The following is a 22,393-nucleotide window of genomic DNA, read 5'->3' as shown; positions in this document are numbered from 1 at the left end:
CGTTTACACCCCTACCTACGTGTTTAGTTATGGAGATCCGATATTGGTTCTTGCACGCCTTAATTTTTTATATTTTTTATTATTCCCAAGGGATATGCTCTTTGCTATAACTAGTATGAGACCCCATTTGTTACTAGGACCACCCTCCATAGTGTAAAAAAAGTAGTCAAATTACACTAGTAGGGCTGTCCAGGGAAGATGAGGGGTGTGAACATAATATAACCCGAGCTCGGTAAGGCTCGCGAGCCTGGCCGAGCTGAGCCTGAGCCTGGTTAGAGCCCAAGCCCAAGCCGAGCCTGGTTCGAGCCCGAGCTCGAGCCGAGCCAAGCCTGGCCAAGCTCGGCTCGTTTACACCCCTACCTACGTGTTTAGTTATGGAGATCCGATGTTGGTTCTTGCACGCCTTAATTTTTTATATTTTTTATTATTCCCAAGGGATATGCTCTTTGCTATAACTAGTATGAGACAACAAAGGAGTGGTTTGAAAATAAGGTAAATGGCATCTGAACTTGAGTTCAGATAGGTTATCTGAGCTAGAGTCTCTAAAAAGGATGGGTGCCTATGTTGTTTGGGTTATGTTAGATATTAGTTGTATAGGTCCTACCGTAGATAGGGTCTCCCTAAGAAATCATCTCCATAGGATCATGGTAAGCGTTGATTTGTGGAGGTTTAAAATGGACGGCTAGAAAATGGGTCCATTTTGTGCCTGTACAAATTGAATGGTTAGGATGATTGTATGGAGATGGTTTCTTAGGAACACCCTATATATGTCAGGTGCTGTGGAATTAATGGGTTGGATGAGTCAAACAACATGGTAGATGGTGTATTTATAGTGGCTCGCTGGAACCTGAAAAACCAGTTCAAATTTTCCGTAATGGGTTGACCAGGGAGATACGGGGGGGTATACGAATTAGTGTGTATCAAATTAGTTAGGGGGAATCTTAGGAAGCTTAGGTGGTTAGGATTTCTTTGATCTTAACCCTTGAATCAAAAAGTGATTTGAAGGGTTAAGATCAAAGGGGGAGAAGATATTTTTGCAAAGATTTTTCCCCCCTATTTTCTACTTAGCACCCCCCCCCCCCCGCCCCTCCAATAGAACAAAAGATGGGTCGTAAATGCACTACATAGGGCTGTCTAGGTAAGGAGGGGGGGTGTGAATTCATCTTTTCCCTCTTTATATAAAAAGAAAACCCCTATTCTCGTATGAGGGAGGGGAGGTAGCAGAGAAAGAAAAAAAAAGAAGAGGGGATTTTCCATTTTTTCCAGCAGAGAAATAGAGAGAGAAAGGGAAAGGGAGCCACCACCACTCTTTTCTTCTTCTTCTTCGTTTCCCTCAAAACCCACCACCTTCTCCAATCCGGCAAGACCATCTTCCCCTGCCATTTCTCATCTCCGGTAAGCCATCGGAACCCAAGCTCCACCACCATCTCTCCATAATCCCTTCTCAGCCGTACCACCTCCATACCACCATCTTCTTCTTCTTTCTTTTATTTCATTTATCTTTTTCTTCTAAAACCCAAGACCCAAACCCACCACCATCTCCTTCAACCTCCAAAACCCACCATCACTTAAACCCATCTCATCTCTTCACCCCAAACCCCTTTCTTCCAGCCACCACCTCCATTGATTCCGGCAATCTTGCCGGAATCCGATCAAAAACCATCTTCTCCACCATTTCCACCCATTTCATTAACCCAACATCCGAAACCCCATCTTCCACCTCCTTTTTTTTTTTTTTCCTTCCCCTTTAACCCCATACCTATAGATTCCGGCAATCTTTGCCGTAATCCAACCGATCCTCATCACAGCCACCATTTCTACCCCAAACCCATTTCATTTTCTACCTCCACCATTCTCAATGCCTCCTCTCAGGGGCGATGCCAGAAATTTTGCACATGGGGGGCAAAAATTATAGTAATTTTTTTATCTATCTTAAAATTAAGATAGAAAAAATTTCTATCTGAAATTTTGCACAAGGAGGCAAAAATTATAGTAAATTTTGCACAAAAAAGGGAGATAAAAATGGTAAAATTAAAATTTTAAACTTATTTTCTATCTTAGGGATGATTGGAAAGGGGGGCATATTTTTTTAAAAAAGGGGTAAAGATAAAAAAATATTAAAACATGAAGGTATATATATTTTTTCCAAAAAATTAAGGGGGGCAATTGCCCCCCTTTCCTCTCATGTGGCATCGCCCCTGCCTCCTCTACAAAAAAAAAATTGATGTTGAAAGGGGGGGTCTCTAATCTTGTGAAGCATAAAGAGGTTTTTCTTTAAAAAGAAAAAAGAAAAAAAGAAAAAGAAAAAAGGAGATCGAGAAGGAATTTGCACAGAGAGATCAAGAGGGAGTGAAACCAAAGAGTAAGACAGAGAAGAAGGTCCCCCCCCCCCCCCCCCCCCCCTTTACTCTTCTTGTTAATTCCTATCATGGTTGTTCTTCAATCGTGGGTTTGAATTTTGTTCCTTGCTAGAGAATTTTTCTGCCAATGGTGTCTGAGAAGTGTTTTATTGATGGTGTTTGGATGAGTGTTGAATGGTTTTCAATGATCTTATCGGTTCTTAATTGATTTCTTTTCTTGGTAATTCGAGCATTCGAGTAGTAGCCCGATTTGTATGAATTTTTACACATTTCCGCAATTCACATCGATATCGGATAATGCTCTGTTTTGTCTGAGATTTTGCTATACCCTAAAAACTCTTTAAAATATTGCTCTTCCTAGCTTCATATTCACTACTTCAGTGGTCTTAGATATTTGTTTCGTCTAATTGACAGAATTTGGACCTAGGGGCTGATATATTCACTTTTTCTCTCTAAAATGTTCATGTATGAGCCCTGTCATTTTTCTTTGGAGTATTGTATCTCGTTTATCTTTTGGGAATTTTCGGGTCCACCTGCTGATTGCACAAAACCTAGAATCTGTACATTTTCTGTTTGTAATAGAACCCTTTCTCTCAGAATTTTGATCCAATATAGATGGGTGTGACCATGTTCAAAAACTTGCCATGATCTAGATTGCCGACACCGGCTCAATAGTCATGTTCCCTGTTTTGACAAGAGGCAGCCCATGGCTATGTTCCCAGTTTTTAGCATAATTCAGCCCATGGTTAGCTCCCTGTTTAGCATAAGTTCTGTCCACCAAATCTGTCCCCTTTTTGGTACAAAATATGCGCACAAATCTGCCCCTGTTTATGCACGTTTTGAAGCACAATCTAGCCCCTGTCTTATGCGCATTTTTAAGCCCTGTTCAGATTTTTAGCATTAATTCTGCTCTGTTGTGCCAATTGCACAAGCTTATCTTGTTTCTTATGAGTATTTGTACACGAGAAATCATAAGTGTTTCAGATTTCTTTTGATCTTGGTGTGATTTGAGTCATCTTTGTCAGTTAGGTATAAGAAGAGTGTTTTGCTTTTGTATTCTAATGCAGGGCAGAGAGGGGGTCCTTCATCCCTGGTTTTCGAAGAAGTAGTGTGTTTTAATTCTTGAACTATTGGTCGTATTACATTCAGCCTATAATATTAAGGAAATAAATTTGGCTTGCATCTTTTGGTTCAGTTCCTTTCAAGATTTAGGAATTTTTATTCTCGACTGGTCACCTTATGCAGTAGCCCTCATTTTGTTGTGAAACTTTTTTTTATTTTTATCATAAAAAATTTTGGTAGTACAGTTGCTTAAATTTGGCCTTGGGCTTAAATTTTGATTCATCATCTGTTTAGTATCATATAGGAATTAGTCCCAATTTATGCTTGAGTCATAGCAGGTCCTCCAATTATTATTGTTTGTGTTGATGATCAGTAGTTTGTAGCTTAAAATGCTCATGACAGAAGTCAGTCCATAGATGCTAGTAACTTCATATTGTGGTAAGATTTGCAAAAACTAGCTGAATTACTATCAATACAAAGACATGATGAAGCAACTGTCATCTTATGGGTTTTTATTATGGATATTGCAGGTTGTCAATCCCTTGATTAATATGCCTAAAGATAATATGTTGTGGAAGATTTATTTGGACATTAGTAGTCTTTTCATTGCAAGGGCGATGAAGGTGTTAGCCCAAGCCCATCTTCAGGGGACTTGCTTAGTCTAAGTAGCAGTCCCCTCCTTTGTATAGTAGACTTAGTCTTTTGAAAACCCTTAAACCTTAGGTTTCCTTCCTCTTTGTAGGGGCGATGATAGGGATACTTTGAGCCCTCCTTTGTATATAGGAGACTTGCCCAATCTTATCAGAACTCTTGTTTACATCATTTGTGTCTCGGAGACAAGCCTTGTCTCATATAAAGAGTTTCCCCTTTAGGAGGCTTACCTAGCCTCATGTTAGAATGGCCTCCTCTTTTAGAGCGAGTCTTTGACTTGGTAGTGTTATTAGAGAGTTTCTGACTCATTTGTACTCCCTCCCTAGTGTTATTAGTTAGGAGTTTTTCCATTAGAGACTAACTCAGTCATATAAAGCCTTCCCTGCTTGAGATCTTAGATTGTTTTCTCTGTTCTTGGGGCACTAACTTTCTTGTTGTGGTTTGTCTCTTTGAGGCGCTAGTTGCTTGTTCGGGGTTTCCTCTTTAGCTTTAGGGCTTTGCCCTAGTTTGTGGTTGTACTTGCGTGTTCCCTTTAAGAGTGAAAGCATTTAAAAGTCCGAAACATTGGAAAAGCTTTAAAATCCAAAAACATTAGAAATTTAAAACTCAAAAACATTTGAAAACTTTAAAAATATCAAAAATATTTGAAAAACATTAAAAATATCAAAAACATTTGAAAAATATTAAAAAACTTTAAATCATCTAAAGTGTTTAGTGTTTTAGAAGTAGTAATTAGGAGAGTTCGTTTCGAACTACGTTGGCTTGATCCTCTTCCACAAGGTACGTAGTGCAGCTTGAGATCTTTATCCCAAGTCCAGCCAAACTTTGTAAATAAATCATTTGAATTCTTTAAAAAAGGCACAAAAATCTTTTAAAAATCTTGTTTTCAACAAGATCTTCCTCTAGAGTTAGGAGTTTGTCCTAGATAAAGAGTTTTAGAGTTAGGAGTTTGTCTTTGTTGTGTTGTGTGTCTCATTTGTATTTGTGTTAGAGTTAGGAGTTTGTTACGCCTCCGTTCGGTCAGTTGGCGATTCACATCGCCGACTGATGACTAGGTCTAGGATGCGCTAGTGATCCCATTGTTTTCCTTATGACACACAGCCTAGTTACACATAGGTTATAGGAACCACCTGGATTAGCTTAGAGCTAACCTGCATTTAGTTAGGGCATATAGGGTGTCCTAAAATTCACAATCCACTGAGATCTAAATAATCGCTCATGAAGTTTTAATAACTAGTCTGGTCTTTTAGATCGAGTCTAGGATAGAGGTCTAGGTGTCTTAGGCATCCTAGCTTAGAATAGGCGCGAAGAACTACGTTGCTCTGATTCTCGTGGAGGCGGGGATACGTAGGCTTCTTTGGATGAACATCAGATCATCTAAAGACTCGGGCTTAAACATTAGAGTCTTAGGGTCTGTTGTTAGCACTTAGGGTTTTGTGTTTATATATCGATTTTCACATAAGATCATGATAGTTTGTGTTCATCTCCTTGCTTACTTACGTACTTAGCTATAGCATTTACCTGCTTATGTGTTTTACCTAGTTGCTTAGTTGTAGTTCTTACCTGCTTAGCTGTAGTTCTTACCTGCTTAGCTGTAATTCTCTATCGTTATTAGGTTATTGATTATTATCTTTTTACTATCATCTACTGACGTTTGCTCATTACACAGGTTTATCTTCTTAGTTGTAACACTCTACTGTATTATTGCATTTTCTGTCTGTCATTTACTGCTTTCTAGATGGGATGTGTTAGGATTTTATATTAGGCGCAATGTATTCGCCCCATTGTAGATAGGCGCTATGTGCACGCCATAGGTTTTTATTACTGCAATTGCTATATGTCATTTACTGCTTTCTAGATGAGATGTGCTAAGATTTTATATTAGGCGCTATGTATTCGCCCCATTGTAGATAGGCGCTATGTGCACGCCATAGGTTTTTATTAATGCAATTGCTATGTGTCATTTACTACTTTCTAGATGAGATGTGTTAGAATTTTATATTAGGCGCTATGCATTCGCCCCATTGTAGATAGGCGCTATGTGCACGCCATAGGTTTTTATTATTGCATTTGCTATCTGTCATTTACTGTTTTCTAGATGAGATGTGTTAGGATTTTATATTAGGCACTATGTATTCGCCCCATTGTAGATAGGCGCTATGTGCACGCCGTAGGTTTTTATTTCATTATTCTGTTATTTGCCTGGCATTTTGTTTATTCCTTATTTCATTTACTATTCATGATTAACTGTTAATTTTAGATTTCCTTTCTTGTATATCCTATACCTCTAGCTGTAGCTTGCATGTGTATGTCCATCAGAACTTAGACACCAGTTAGGCATGTCACTCATAATCTAGTTGTCATTAGGCGACACATCTTTTATCTTACTTTATGTGTGCTTATTCTTTCATCCCCGAGTCATGCATGATTAGGTAGACGTTCTCTTGGGGTTATTTGTTCCCATTTCACATGATTTTTACCCAAACTTCTTTGGAGTTAATGAAAAATGGCATAAGAGACCAAGTGTTCGCACTTGGGCGAATTGGGGGTGCTCTTCGGACCTTCTCCATTCGTCATCAGGCACGGACCTTATGTATCTCTGGTTATCTGTTGCAAGCAGAGCATTTGTTTTTTGTTCCATAGCGTATCCATGGATGGCGACTCTGAGTTATTTTTAGGTGCGTCTTGGTTTGGGGATTCATCCTTGGATAAGATGTACCTCTTTCTTTTTATATCGCCACTCGTGCTATGCTATGAGGGTGGCACCGTTTCGAGAGTTCCTTGGCAGAGCTCTCTTTCATGTGGAGATCTAGAGGCTGTAGGGACTCGTTTCCTCACCATCCTCAGAGCGGGGTCCACAGTGTTCTTATGACTTTTTCAGAGGGAAGATTTCGTGATACTCATTAGGTTGATTATTGTCGTGTGACCTTTGCAAACTAGATTTTAGAGTTTTATTAAAGGGTGAGTGGGTGTATCGGTCTACCCCTCTACCAAGTTAGGAAATTGATTTTAACAAGTCTTCATGTGAAGGAGGGGGAATTCACTTTATTCATAGTATAGATAGGAAATTTTACTTTATAATATAACATAGGAAAGTTGTTGAAGTTGCTAACCTATCATTGTTAATAAAACCAAAAGTGAAAAATTTTGCTACCATAAGAATATGAATGCAATTTGCTGGTAAAAAAAAAAGGAATTCGATGGTACATTGTGACATTTTCAGAAACACCCGAAATAGAAGTAGAAAATTTGAATCTGAAGGCATTATATGTAGACATGAAGTGAAAGTGATGGTTCATAATAATATGGTAGTCCTTCCTCACAAATACATCTTAGAAAGGTGGACGATGAATGTGAGGACCAAGGTTATGAATGATTTTATTGGCGTTCCCCTAAGAGATGATTGGAGAAATTCAAAAATGCTAAGATTCAATAATTTCATGTCCCGAGCACGTAGAATTGCAGAAGAAGCCACAACACCTCTTGACATCTACACGGAAGCATGCAATAGTATGCAGAGGTGTTTAGATAAATTGTGGGCCTAAAAAACTCGGTTGCAAAAGAGAACAATGTTAATGTACCATCTAGTGGCAGTGTAGAAGTCGATGATACCATATTCCATAGCCAAACAGAGACCGCTAATCTTCCAACCATCATATTGAATCCTCGAATCGCTCATACTAAAGGACGTACCCAGGCCTCTAACTCAAGGATCGTAGGCCATTTGGAGAAGCGGTCAAAGAAAAGTTGTAGCGTTTGTCGAGGACATGATCACAATGTACGCACATGTCCTCAAGTTCAAGGAACAAGGTAATTTAAATATGTGTACAATAGTTTTTGCTGTTATTTATGCTTAATTTTAGTTGGCAGTTCTTAATTATCTTATTTCATTCATTTCTTTTTTTTAAGGAATACACAGTCCTCCCAAAGTTACCAAAATGCTAATGTTGAACACACGTTCCAAGAGCCCTAATTTTAAGGTAGGTCTCCTTTATTATATCTCTATGGTTTATTTTGTTATATTTGGCTCTCATGTTGGATGCTAATATTTAACTCCCTTTCATGTCTATTTTCAGGCTTATTACAATGCTTGCTGCCATGGCAATCCATTTTGACGATTACAGACGCTTGCTACCATGGCAATCCATTTTTTGTTATAGTTAAAAAACCTTTTTTTTTTGGCAAACTGTCTTGGGTCCATGACAATCCATTTTTTGCTATAGAAACTTCACTGATAGCTACTTGTAATCCACTTTTTGGAACACACTAATGACATGTTGGGCATCTTTCTTGGGGACATGGTTTCTGATCTTTCCTTTCATTCACAGTTGTTTATGTATTTATTTATTTATAAAATGGTTGCACAACTGTTTAACTTGTGTTGAAGATCCCATTCTGCTAGAGTTATGTTCTTCAAGCAGGTAACGATGTTCTTCAGACTCCATACACAATATTACAATTGGTCATGCTGGTAAACTTCTTCAATTGCTCAAGAATTTATTGCAATTTGTTTGTAAACTTGCGATCTAAATAGCATACCGAAATATCAATGGGTGGTTTTCTTATAGGGTTTGTGGAGTAAAATTCTTGTCTGTTTTTCGCAGTGAATTGAAGATGATTTTGTTATTGGTCCCTAAATGCGTAGTGGCATATGGTGTTTCTTTTCTTAGCTAGTGGAGATGATACAGACATGAATAACTCAAGAGCTAAGGACATAAAGATGCAAAAAAACTGAACTAGGAAAAGCATCAAATAACCTCTAAGCCTTTCTTGTTCTGTTTTTTTACTGAATTGCGCATACAGTATACGTTGAAAATGCTTATATTTGTTTTGGTTTTTCTTGGACTGCATAGGTTTGTGCTTGATGTATCGTCAGAACCAGGGCGGATGAGGACGATGGGATTAAAATTGCATGCCATAGGCCCATTCTGCTTTATGCTATTACTAACCACTATCTCAGTTTTGGATTAACTTTGGGATAGACTGACATATTTGCTTGCAAGCCATCACATTGAATGGGAGGAGAAAGAAGATGCAGAATGGTATTGGGAGACAAGCTAAGATTGGGTTTTCCATCATTCTTTATTTGTTCTGGGAACTATGATTGGGTTTTCTCATCTGTGGAGGGCAAGAGAGAAGAATTCATGTGTTTGGTTTGTGGGTTTTTTTTTTTTTTTTTGTTGAAAATGATGTTTGGTTTGTGTCTCTTCAAGGAATTATTGATATTTGTTGCAGTGGTATTTTACAATTCAAATTCCCATTTAGCAGTCTAGTAGTTGAATTTTTTTGGTGACATCGTAGTAATTTTTCGGGCCATTGCAATTAGAGTCTCTCTTTAGGGCTTGCACCAAGCAGACGTGAGATGGCCATCTACTATGTGGGCATCATTGCAAGCTCTCACCAAGAAGTGCACCGTTATGCAAGGGCCTCTTTGGCCATTATCACCAAGGTGCTAAAATGGTATGGGCACATGGGCACATGACTTTAACTCTACATAAAGTCTTCACAATCAAAAGACTAAGACATGCAACACAATTTGTTTACAAAATCACTTGGAAATCAGATTTGTACCATAAATTGATGTTTATGCTCAAGTTTTGAATCCTCTAGTAGAATTTAAGGCAAAAGATGAATTCAATGTAGAGAATTGTATCAAATGGGCAAAATATTCAGATCTTCTAAACCACCATGTGATCCTTGCAATCTGAACAAGATTTCTTCTTGCAATACAAGAGTTCCATGGTTTAAAACTTTAGGAATAGAAAGTTCACCAAATATGTAGGTACTAGGGGTGCAACTTGGGCAAACCCGACGGGTTCAACCAGGAAAAAAGTCGGGTTGGGTTGAGTTCAGGTCGGGTTTGTGTTGGGTTTTCTCAACCCGGGTTGAGTTCGGGTCGGGTTTGGGTTGAGGGCTTTGGCAACCTGACCCGAGTGAACCCAGCATCTTTAATAATTTTTTTATTTTTTAAGGTTAAAATACCGGGTTGAACCCGGGTCGGTTCGGGTTGGCAAAAAGGGTCGGGTTGGAACTCAGATCGGGTTCGATTTGGCCTCAACCCGACCCGAGTTGCACCCCTAGTAGGCACCAATTGATTTTGAAGAAAGTATTCAATTGCAGCCAGTAAAGACGAAATTCTCAATGTAATTCTCCCTATCCAGAAGCCTTGTTTAAGATTTTGCCAAGATGATTTTTTCGGGTCATATATTTACATGTGGGATGTACCATGTGGGCTGCCTTGTTTTGATCCAACCATCCAATTAGACCAACCAAAGTACAAAAAATTTCACACTAACCCTATCCATTGGATTGATTGCCGTTTTTAAGGCCTCCTTCAGTTGAAGAACCAGAAATATGCCACAAGATTGGACGGCCAGGATCATTTAGTAGATACAATTTTCAACTTCAACCCATCTGAAGTGTTGCAGATCAACTAAACTGACCATTGGATTGCAAGAAAAACATTTTCCTGGAAAAAAATCAAGAGAACCTTTTTATGAGTACTCGTTTTTCCCTGGAAAATATTTTCCAATTTTCTCATTTTTTTCTGGTTCCAGAGAAGAAAAGAGAAAATGGATGTAGAGAGGAGAGAGGAGAGAGAAAAAGGCCTGTCAGACATCTTTCTTAGCCTTTACCTATTCACCTGCCTATTCACACATTCAAAGCCTCCGCAACAATTAGGCAAGGAGACCAAAATATCTGCAACAAGAACAAGTCTCTGACATTTTATCTGTTTTTCTTTCTTCATTAAAATCTTTTTACACTCCAAAAGTGAATAGGCGTCGGATGAGATTTTAAGGGTGGATGGTCTCCCGTAAAGCTCTCACTTTTAGATAGGGAAATGACATCAGCACAACCATGTTTTTTATAATTGCACTATCCCATCATGTCGTTTGTTCTTTAAAGAGCCGTCAATGGTTATTACAGTTCCCAAGAAGGCTCTCTTACAAAGAAATTAAAAAGGAAAAACAAGTTGATTTTTGTGCAATTATTAAAGAACGGCTGGGCTGATATCATTTCCCTTTAGATATTGGTCAACTGTAAGTTTGTAACAACCGTCACGCTCAAATATTTAGTGTTATTTTTAAAAATCCCTTATTAGAATATACAACCTACAACAATCCAGGGGTTTCGAACGGGAGCACCTAGCAGTGATTGCTAAAACGCAGGCTGTGTCAAAAAAACAAGAATGAGAGTGCAAGAAAGAGAGAAGAGGGTTGTAGGAATGCTCACTTTCACCATTGTAATAAGGGATTTGCTGGGCAATTTCGCAGAAAGCCCTTTTAGTGGCTCACCTTTGCAAGAGAGAACAGCCATACAGGCTCACTTTTGCATAAGATAGTCTTATTCATTTAATTCTTCTTAAAAAGGTTAGAATCATCCTATGAAGGGGCCTATTTACATTGTGGTTCAACAAATTAATGAACAGTTTAGATCATCCTGTGAAGTGGGCCCCACTGTACTATCTAAACAAATACCGGACTTCACGCGCACTCACTGTATAAAATCTCATTTTATTTATACTTTTGTACAAAGAGAAGAGTGCCATAATCAATGGATGACAGTGCATATATATGGCCACCCCATGATCTAGTATAGGGCTGCAACTCGAGCCGGGTAAAACCCGACCCGCATCGACCCGACCTGAAAATAGCATGGGTCGGGTTCAGGTTTCATGGGTTTCGGGTCGAGCCGGGTTCAGCATTCAAAAGCCCGCATGAATCTCGGGTCGAGCCGGGTTTGAAGGGGCCCGACCCGACCCGACCCGAGTTACATAAGTTATAGTATGTACATTTTCTTCTATTGTTAGTTAAAAGTTAAAGGGATAATTACATTTACACCCCCTCTAGTTTCTGACACATCCACTTCCACCCCTATAGTTTAAAACGTGACAAATACACCCTTGTAGTTTCAATTTGTTTAAGGTAGGCCCCCTCAGCTGAAGGTTCGTCCATAGGTTGAAGGGTTAGGATGATCCGATGGAGCTGATTTTTTGGGCACACCCTAACTATGTCAGGACCCATCAAATGAACGCTTTGGATCATCCAAACAATGTGGGCCCACATTATTTGGATGATTTTTTGGTAGTGTTTGGATTCGGGTAGGGGCCCACATTATTTGGATGATCCAAAGCATTCATTTGATGGGTCCTGACATAGATATGGTGTGCCCAAAAAATCAGCTCCATCGGATCATCCTAACCCTTCAATCTATGGACGAACCTTCAGCTGAGGGGGCAAACCTTAAACAAATTGAAACTACAGGGGTGTATTTGTCACGTTTTAAACTATAGGGGTGGAAGTGGATGTGTCAGAAACTAGAGGGGGTGTAAATGTAATTATCCCAAAGTTAAAAGTGAAAACCCACGCACCCACTGTTACTGTATGTGAGTGTAATTTCTGCTTCTATGAGTTGAGTTGATTCAAGTGTTTGATTCAGCATTGTTTGATTGTAATTACAACATTGTTTGATTACAACATTGTTTGATTCAAGTGTGATGTGAGTGTAATTACATCATTGTTTGATTCAAGTGTAATGTGAGTGTAATTGCTGCTTCTATGAGTTGAGTTGCCTTGCCAAACAAGAATTTTCCTTAAAAATTTACGTCAACGTGAAAAAACCCGACCCGACCCGAACCGACCCGAGATTTATCATGGGTAGGGCCGGGTTTGGGAATCGTGGGTTTTCCGAAAAAAAACCTGACCCGACTTGACCCGAGATATTTCTCGGGTAGGGTTGGGTTCTCCAAAACCCGACCCGCCCGACCCGAGTTGCAGCCCTAATCTAGTAGACCCTTCATTTGTCAGGCCCAATCTTGTAGATGGCAAATCGTGAAATCACTCAATCAAAGAACTTGCAGGTGATGTTGCTCTTTATTTGCAAGCTTTTTATATGGTCAAGTACCTTGCTAGCGGTACCACCCTTGATATTTGATCCAACAACATACCACTTTTTCAGAGTCTTGCGGTTGGATCAAGTATCAAGGGCAGTACTTTTGAAGTACTGCCAAGAAGGGAATTCACAGTCGGGCACCATATAATTTCTCCTTTGTTTACTAACCGTCCATTTGGATTCCATCTGTCAAAAAATTTGGATTGACCAATATGCATTATTTCCCTCCGATGGGGTTGCCCAAAATGGTGCTACAATTAGCTAGGGGTGTCAACATATCCACTTAGGATCAGATCTACCTATGTCTTAGTCATGATCCATTCAAATCTCTTTGGTTGGATCAGATTCGGAGTATGCTTCGGATCCTACCTCCTGTGTCTTGATCATGGTTCATTTCAAATCGAACCTTCCATAGGAGTGTCCTAGTAGGTCCTACTTACATTTTACATACTTAAAATTCGCAGAAGAGGGTGAGCGCGAGAATGAGCCACAGTTACAAGGGACTTGGTTCAACAGTTAGAGAAGGAAGAGGGAGAGATGAATGAAAAAACTAGTAAAAATAGGAATAGTTCCAAAAATGCATGCATATGGCTTATTTTTACTAAAATGCCCCTAAAATAACATTTAAAGTAATAAAAATTAGAGGGTATTTTAGGATAGTTCATCAGACTGTCTAGATCCGTTGACACCCCCAGGATAAAATGCTCTTGATCCTTGTCTTAACAAACAAGTCTTAATTCATCTTTCCTACAATTTCTCAACCGTTCCTTTTGTTTGTCCACCTATTGGACGGTTAGGATCATCTGATAATTCTTTAAGTGGGCCGAGCTGATCAAAGCTATCCGGGGCCCACAGTGTTCTAAGAACGTCGACTTCAAAAGGCCCAACCCAATTAATAGAAGAAAAACCGCCACCTTTTCTCTCTCTCTCTCTTGAAGAGAATTAGGGTTTTCTCGAGAAAAGCGTTATTATGAGGATTGGATCTGTGACGAATTCCGAAATTTTGGTTTTTCTTCTTTCTGTGATCTTTCTCTCTTCTCTTCCTGGTAAATTCCTCTTTTTCTCTCCGATTCTTTACCCTCAATTAGGGTTTTCTTGTTTTTTCTTTCCTCTCTATCTCTCTTGATTATGTTTGTGATTCAAAACGGAAGATATGAAATAAGATCTCAAATTCTGATAGAAATTGAATCTTGGTGAAATTGTTTGGAAAAATTAAAGAAAAAGAAGCTTTAAGAATATATCAAGACGGGGATTTTGCTGCATGATATTAATGGTGGATTGCATAATGTGACATAGTGGAAGAGAACTGCAATCAATTAATTAAGAGGATTAGGCTCTGTTACATGCCTAATTGCCCGTAACACAATTAAACAAAACAAAAGATAGAAAAGAGGGGAAGAGAGGTTGATTCGAGCCGACCAGACCTCCTAACGGTTCAATTCAAGAGGAACCATGACTCTCCTGAAAACATAGTTTTCTTCTTTGCTGTAAAATTCTCTACATTTTTCGTTAAGATACAACTCTTTAAATACAAACACAAAGGATTGCCACATCACCATCGTTTGAAATTTTGACCGAAATCCGAAATTCGGTGAGGACCGAAACCGAAATTCTCAAATTTTGGTAAATTTCGGTCGAAATTTCGAAATTTACGGAAATTCCTTTCGAAATTTGTTATGAAATATTATTTTTTATTCCATTAAAGAATTTCAATCGAAATAATCAAAATTTCATCCTAAAAAAAGGCATTTTGTGCGCTAGTACCAAATTTCGGTTTCCGATCAGTCCGAAATTTTAGCCGAAACCGAAATTTAAAACCATGCACATCACTACCCTATTAACCCACTTACATGACACATAAGAAATAACTAACACCCACAACCCTACAGCTACAATACATTCCCACAACTACATTACAACTACCCCATAAACACCATAATTATATGCACATATCACGCCTGTAGCTCAATTGATCGAAAAAAGAAGAAAAAGAAGAAAGAAATGCATTAAATTTGTTTAATCAAGAACTTAGTCAAGTGAGATTGGGCGAAGATCTGCTTATTTTCACAGGAGATTTCACTTGATGTTGATCTTGTGTGTAATTATCTTCTCATTGAAATGTTCAGAACCAGTGTGCAGATAGTAGGCTTCTATGATGATTTATACTGAAGAATTAAGAGAAGTCATGCTAGGTTTTTCAAAGCTTGTGAAGACGAGAGCGAAAGTGCATTATTATTATTTTAGCTGGATAAAGAGAAGTAGAATGAGCCAAAAAGTTTGAGATTACAACAATTGATAAGGATGCTTCTTGGGATACTTTACTGAAGTGGAAAGCTGATTTTCTTTAGGGAATCAAACCATTATCTGATCATCTCTACGGTCCCTTAGGGTGTGTTTGTTGCACAAAAGCCAGGCTAGTTTATGGATTTCGCTTTGCATTTGGGTGCCACGTCAGCAAAATCTCTTGTTTGGTTGCCAATTAAGCATCGAAATCCCTGAAAACTACCTGACAATTTTCATAGGTAATTATTGCTTGTCTGGTGACATGGCATTCATGTCCCCTCCTTATACCTTCTAAGTTAAATCTCTCAAAATAGGTGAAATTTGGCTTTGAGAATTTTGCTCTCTCTCTCTCTCTCTCTCTCTCTCTCTCTCTCTCTCTCTCTCTCTCTCTCATGTCCCCTCCTTATACCTTCCAAGTTAAATTTCTCAAAATAGGTGGAATTTGGCTTGGAGAATTTTGCGCTCTCTCTCTCTCTTTGAATCAAGGTTTAAGATTTTGGTTTTGATGTGTTTCGATTGTCACAAAAATGGAAACGAGCCAGTTTTAGATGGAAATTGTTAAAGTATAAAAGATTAAATACTGCCCTTCTCCAACAGCTTAAGGTTTTGGAGAAGTCAGTAAGTTTCTAACATGGTATCAGAGCCAAAGGTCTTGAGTTCAAACATCCCCGATGTCAAAAAAAAAAATCCACATGCAATGGTCGGCCAAAGGTGGGACCCAATGTGCCACGTGTTTGCCAAGTGGGCCAAACGTGAGGGGGAGTGTTAAAGTATAAAAGATTAAATACTGCCCTTCTCCAACATCTTAAGCTTTTGAAGAAGTCGGCAAGTTTCTAACAGAAATTTTTGTGAAAACCAAATTATGAAAACGTATGTAAAGATATTCAAATAATGGGCATTTAAGATGAAAGAACAAGCATAAATATACACTTAGAAACTATCACACCAGCAAGAAAATCAATCATGATGTTTTAAATTTCTGAGTGATTGATATCTCTCACAAGGAACGGGAGGAAGATGCAATGATTTATTCTAGGCAATCCCAGAAATGCATGTTACTTGTGCAGTTCTTTAAAACCAATCATAACTGCTACCCACGTCCATGAAATTGTGCACTACAAATTGGAACTAATGAATAGAGCTGCTATGCCAAAGAAAAATATCACATCCCTTTGGGGAGAAAATTTTATTTGCTTAGATGGAAATAAGGATATCAGATTCATACCATGATAATTGCTATTCAATTTTGCAATCTCTTGCCATGCCTGAATTATTAGAAAACACCAAGGATCAAAATACTTCTTTTCTCTATATGACATATTGTGTTCTAAACTTCTACTGCAAATAACAATTGATTTTGAGCATAGGACATACAATTGGAATTTCCATCAGTTTATTCCATTTAGAAAATCATACCATCCTCAACTTTTTGACTGATTGGAATTTATATTTGGTTAATTCAAGTTTAAATTGATTATTCATCATTTTTTTCCTTATTGAATCAATGCCCATGTTATGAGAGAATATCCCCTGAATTTCAGGGGCTTGCATTTTTTTGGAAAGCTATGGGAGATGTATATCATGGCATTTGCCAATTGTCAACAAGTAGTCTTTTCATCGCTTTGCAGGAATTCTTTCATCAAGAGATGTTACCCTTGATTCGATTCAAATTTTTGCAACCCATGAATGGCTGAATGCCAAACCAACAGTTTATTTTCACTGTCAAGGGGGGAACAAGACAATTTTGCCAGATGTGAAGAAGAAGCACTTCCTTTATACTTTCAAGGGTGAAGAATCTTGGCAGGTTTGTTCTATTTCGATTCCTAGGCAACTTAAAATTGATATTCTAGGTCTTAGTTTTCATCAGAACCGCTGTTCTTTTTATTTATATAGTTTTATTTCGAGGAAGAATGATTGAGTTTGGAATCTAGATGGTTTATTTATCAGTACTTCTAGTTGGTGTTGTGGCTGTTGCTGTTGGTTTCTACCATCTGTAAATGAGTACAATAGTCCTTTGCACTTCCTAATTGCAGCCGCTTATCTTTTGTTTGAATATTTGTTTTTGAGTAGTATCTTTTGTTTAATTATAGAGGTTCTTTTAACATAAAGATAAGCATACAAAAACTCAAAATGACAATCACCAGTGAATTTTTAAGAAAGGAATCTCCTTCCTTTTCCAAAAAATTGTGTCATTTCTTTTCAATGTGTCATATCGAGTTAATCTCTTTCCACCTACTACGGTCCAAACTCTCTTTCGACCTGCTTGACGGCTTTGCCCTCTCGTTGAAGTAATCTGCTATGCCTGATGAACCACATTGTTCTGATGGATCTGACCCTTATTACTGTAGGAAACCCTTCATAACTCACTGGCCTTGGATTACGTCCGCTTTTATCTCTTGAACTGGGTTTCTTGAAGCCTGCAGGCATGCCATTGCAGTTTTCAAATGATATTCGAAGGGCATGAAGTTCCTACAAGCTTTGATATCAGCCAACTGAAAATTGACATGAGCTCATCTTGCTAAAGCAAAGGAAGGAGAAAATCCCTGTCCTTTTTATTCGTCTGTTTGAGACCATTGAGCGAGTGCCATGATAGATGAGAACCATTCTTAACCAAAATGTTGGATTCAATTAACTCACTTAGGCTATCATAGGCTGTAGAGAAAACTTTTGGGTTCCTTTCTTTCCACAATAACCATAAGATGATTGGGAAAAGATCCTTCCAGAGATTTTTATTTTTTTTTCCTTTCTTGCTCAAAGGATGATTTCAAAACATGCATTCCATTCTTTGAGAAATCCATCATCTTTCTAACTGGTTAGCGGTTAAGATTTTAACATTAATTCCTTGCGGAAGGAAATTTACTCCCTAGTATAGTAGTTTGGATCCATATGATGGTTGGGCAAAGCATGACAGGGAGACCTGAATTTAGAATAAAAACATTTAACTAAACAAGATCCAAAAATTGTCAAAATTCTATTCTAATTCATCTTGATTGCCCAATTGATATGAACATTCCTTGGAGGATAGGTAATAATGATTCAAACTCCTCCAACACTCGAAGTATTTCACATATGAAGCACCCAAACCACTCTTGACCTCGTATTTCGTGATGGCCTGAAATTTGAACTCTAGTGTTGGTTGTCCTCTTGTAAAGATTGGGATAATGATATGCAAGAATGACCCATGACACCAAATGTCGTGGCAAACGAATGTACCTAATATGTGAACTATTTTATTTCCCAATCCTTCTCTCAAATTCATAAATTCTTGCCTCCAAGACTTTTAAAGAGACAAACCCCGACAAGTCCAACCACCAAGCATAGTTCCTTACGCATTTTGTGATATTTGGCAGAGATAATTTATTCCCAAGGGTCTTCAAGTTTTAAAATAATCAGCACCACCACTTAGTTAGAGCTGAATTTGGAGCTCAATGTTTTAATACCCAGCCCAATCATGCTTGGGTCTGCATACTTTGGATAATGATTGCACTCACTACAGTTGGGTATATCTCATTAATTGTAAAGGCGAAATGTTTTCAATCTTTAAGGACTTATCATAAGATGGTCTGTACCAAATTTGATACAAAATTAAAAAATATTCGTTCCAATAATGGGGAAAATGTATTTTTATTGGTCTTATGTCGTATCTAAGCGACCATGAGAGTGGGCATCAAATTAATTGTATTGATACTCCTTTATAGAATGGGGTTGAGAAGAGAAAAAACCGGCATCTTCTTGAAGTTCTGCACTTCTTTTCAGTATGAATGTTCTAAAAACTTTTTGCTCCGATGTGGTTCTTACAATCTCTTTCCTCATTAATTTTATGCCTTCAAGTGTTCCTAATCATGATTTGTTTCTTGTTCCTCCAGAAGTATTTGGGTGGGTTTGTTATGTTAATGTTATGATTCTATTTCCAGGCAATGTGTAGTGTCCATGAATGTTACCTTTTTCGTATCTGTCACTTTCTTTGCTTCCCATGATGCCTCTCTTTAGAGGGAGAGTGTTAGTGGAGAGATTAAAAATGGTGCTCTCGTTCCTGTGCTACCATTTGCCATTGACTTTAGTAGTATTCCTTACCTACGGGACAAAGATGAGACAACAAAAGAGTTAAAGGTCTATACGAGAAGGCAGAAACAACCAGTGGAGGGTCAATCACCCCAAGATAAACCTATCTTGGATACAGGCACTGCCTTAGTTCTCCTGTTTTTAGCCAGTTCTTGTTGTTGATACGCGAATCGTAACAACAGTCAAATCCTATCAGATCATAAATCGTAAGATTCATTTAGATTCCTTATTAAAATAAAAATAAATACAAAACATTATAAACAAATCGGGGACAATAATAAAATGACCAATTATCCATTTCCCATCCAAATCTATAAATTTAAATAGAAACTGCCATGATTAGTAATTCAATATCATAATACTAATTGTTTTGATTTTTCTTTATCTTTTCTCTTTCTCCCTTTGTTTTGATTTTAGCTGTTTGTTTGACCATCTCAGTATTGAGTTTCTCCCTTTTTCTTTTTTTTTTGAAATAGCGATTTGTATTGATTAGAATAAAATGACAAGAGAGCACCCGAGAAGGGGCAACCCAGAGAACAAAAACAAGAAAGAAGAAACAGAGAAGAAGAAGAAAGGATATCTCCCTTTTTTATATATGCATCACTAATCAAAAAATTATAGTAGGAATTGTTTTCTAACAAACTTTTCATATGCTAATCATCCATTTTCCATCCAAACCCATACATATTGGATAATAATCTTAAATATAATAAAAAAACACAAGTTCATGTCAATTCTCAAGATCCTAACCATCAAGTTGTCGTTGTCGCCCTCATTATCATGTCTCTCTCCCCAATGTAAGTAATTCCCTCTAAGGTGGGGAAAAAGATAGAGAAAGTATGTTGCGTGTTAATATTTAACTACATATTAATTTTGTAACAGTAAGTGCACATGTATTCACTGCGAACAATTATAAAGTAAGTGTGAAAGATAAAAAAGACTTCTAATCTCACGGTCCCTACCTGCTTCAAATCTCAACGAAAGAAGGTGACATGTAGTCGCCACCTACTTCTAATCTCAGTGTGGAAAAAATAAGAGAAAGGTGATGTTTGTCAACAATTCCTTATATCACTTTTGTGCTTTGCCGTGTGAAGAATTAAAAAACAAAAACTCGAGGGTGAACAGATTCGACAAACCCGACCTGTGACATTTGTTTCTCGGAATCCCTACCTTTTGAGCGATAGAAAGTGTGAATTTTTTTTTAAGTGATGCGGACTCGTGTGAGGCAATTTTTATTCTCCTTTTCCCCATTTCTTTTGCTTAAAAAGAGGGTGAATGTTTGCTACATGATATATCATGCAAGGAGAAATATATGGCAAGTATCTTGAGAATTTTACCTACAGGATCGTTTTCATGTCAGGCGAAACAATTTTATTTGTTACCTTGGTTTGGGTATTTATCTTCTTCTTTTTCCAAATAATATTCTAATAATTTTGAGGTACTTATGCTTCTTGTATCAAATGATTATCTTACTGCTTCAATCAGATTAATATCGACCATTCCACATGAAATTTTTTAATGAGCTCACACCAGACTAACACACATTCCCATCTCTTGTTCTTCAACTTGTGAACACTGTTAAAGTGATGAATTGGCTATTTTCCAACAGGCAGAATAATGGTTTGTGGCAGTTAACAGTGAAATTTCACGTCCTCTTTTATTTTTTGCAGCCTCTGACAGAGCTTCCAGATAGCAAATGCAAGCGGTGTGGGTTGTATGAGAAGGACAGTCTAAAATCAGACGATGTATTTGATGAGTGGGAGCTTTGTCCCTCCGATTTATGGTCCCGGATGGAAAATATTTCCGGTCCAAGGATAAGGAATTCAATGCTACATTTATGTGTCCTGAGTGTGTACCTCCCGAATCCCGTGAGTGTTTCTTCAGATATCAGTTTATTACAACACTTCATCTGTGTTCTTGTCTGAGTCCGTGTTTTGCCCTACAAAGTCAATCAAAACTCCTCTAGCTTTCCCAAGTAATGACCGTGTCAACTGACTATGATTTGTTTTGGCCGCGTTTTAAAACTCGTAGGCATGCACATCTGAATGTTCAACCCCCAGAAGCATATTGAATTTTTTCTATGCGTGTGGCCTAAATTGTAACTTTTTTTGTTCATGCTTGTTATGCCTGTAGGTTCTGTCAAAAGTTCGAGATCAAAAAATGGAGATACTCATAAGGGGACGAGCGTGGTCTTAGTGATAATGATCAGTGCTCTAGTTTCTATTGCATCTGTTACTGGCTTGGTGGCTTTGTACAGATACTGGCAAAGGAAGAAGAGGGAACAAGACCAGGCTCGGTTTCTAAAGCTTTTCGAAGAGGGTGACGACATAGAGGATGAACTGGGTCTTGGGCATGTGATATAGTCTTATATCTTGAGGTATGAATTGACAGCAAAAAAAATTCATCTCATATGTAAAATAGTTTTGTATAGATTTTATTCTGTTGGTTCTTATGGTGATGTGAGTTACATGTGCTTACTGCGTTCAAATTTCGGGAATGTACAAAAGCATTTGATGAGATGAATGGTGTGTTTGTGTTCTGTGCATCACATTAGTGTTATTGCTTAATGGGCTATCATTTTTTCCCAAGAATGGCAGCTTACATTGGTTACTATCTGTTTTAACCCTTTCTCTTGCAAAGTTATGCACCTGTTTTTTTTTTTTCTTGTATAGAGATTTTATATAGTTTGTGCACTGTGAATTCCAGTATTTATCAAAAAGTACATTGGATCCCACTTCATAGAATGATCCAAACCGTTCATTTGTTGGGCCACAACATAAATATTATGTACCCCATAAATCATCTCCACTGGATGATCCTAACCCTTCGATCGGTTGGTTAAGATCATCTTATGTATATTCGCTGTAACCATTCTCAGTGCTGATATCTCTCTATTCCAAGACATATCAGCACTCTCTGTCTTGAAGGTATCTTCTGTAACCATTCTCAGTCTCCATGTGGCTTCAAAAAATCAGGTAACAACTCATTCTCAGAGAAACCATTATTCGTTAAGTTTTAAAGGCAGAGAAACACGTTAAAGGGGGTGAATTTATCCTCGAGCAGGGGGGGAATATCAGTTCTCA

The 22,393-nt window shown here is 38.0% G+C and overlaps 1 protein-coding gene and 1 long non-coding RNA gene across 2 annotated transcripts; both read left to right on the top strand.

Moving 5' to 3' along the window:
• The first annotated feature begins 2,402 nt into the window (after window positions 1-2,402).
• Window positions 2,403-8,370, top strand: LOC143873573 (uncharacterized). The gene is made up of 3 exons (XR_013248283.1): window positions 2,403-7,883; window positions 7,983-8,053; window positions 8,150-8,370. It is a non-coding gene; the product is annotated as an uncharacterized LOC143873573 (long non-coding RNA).
• Window positions 8,371-13,878: 5,508 nt separating this feature from the next.
• LOC143885137 (uncharacterized) lies at window positions 13,879-21,641 on the top strand. The gene is made up of 4 exons (XM_077389151.1): window positions 13,879-14,011; window positions 16,877-17,052; window positions 20,981-21,178; window positions 21,444-21,641. The coding sequence occupies exons 1-4, from the start codon at window positions 13,936-13,938 to the stop codon at window positions 21,504-21,506; spliced, it is 513 nt and encodes a 170-aa protein (XP_077245266.1). The 5' UTR covers window positions 13,879-13,935; the 3' UTR covers window positions 21,507-21,641.
• The last annotated feature ends 752 nt before the right edge of the window (window positions 21,642-22,393 follow it).

The sequence above is a fragment of the Tasmannia lanceolata genome, unplaced genomic scaffold, assembly GCF_043159265.1.
Source record: "Tasmannia lanceolata isolate RefF3 unplaced genomic scaffold, GAP_Taslan_0.1 ptg000002l, whole genome shotgun sequence".
NCBI lineage: Eukaryota > Viridiplantae > Streptophyta > Magnoliopsida > Canellales > Winteraceae > Tasmannia > Tasmannia lanceolata.
The sequence above is the reverse complement of the archived record's forward strand: the minus strand, read 5'-3'. Positions and strand labels throughout refer to the sequence as shown.

Bases quoted from the DNA above. Each gene is read 5' to 3' on its own strand.
- LOC143885137 (XM_077389151.1), top strand. From the start codon at position 13,936: ATGAGGATTGGATCTGTGACGAATTCCGAAATTTTGGTTTTTCTTCTT. The intron at 14,012-16,876 runs GTAAATTCCTCT...ATCGCTTTGCAG, and splicing joins CTTTCTCTCTTCTCTTCCTG to GAATTCTTTCATCAAGAGAT. The intron at 21,179-21,443 runs GTGAGTGTTTCT...TTATGCCTGTAG, and splicing joins GTGTGTACCTCCCGAATCCC to GTTCTGTCAAAAGTTCGAGA.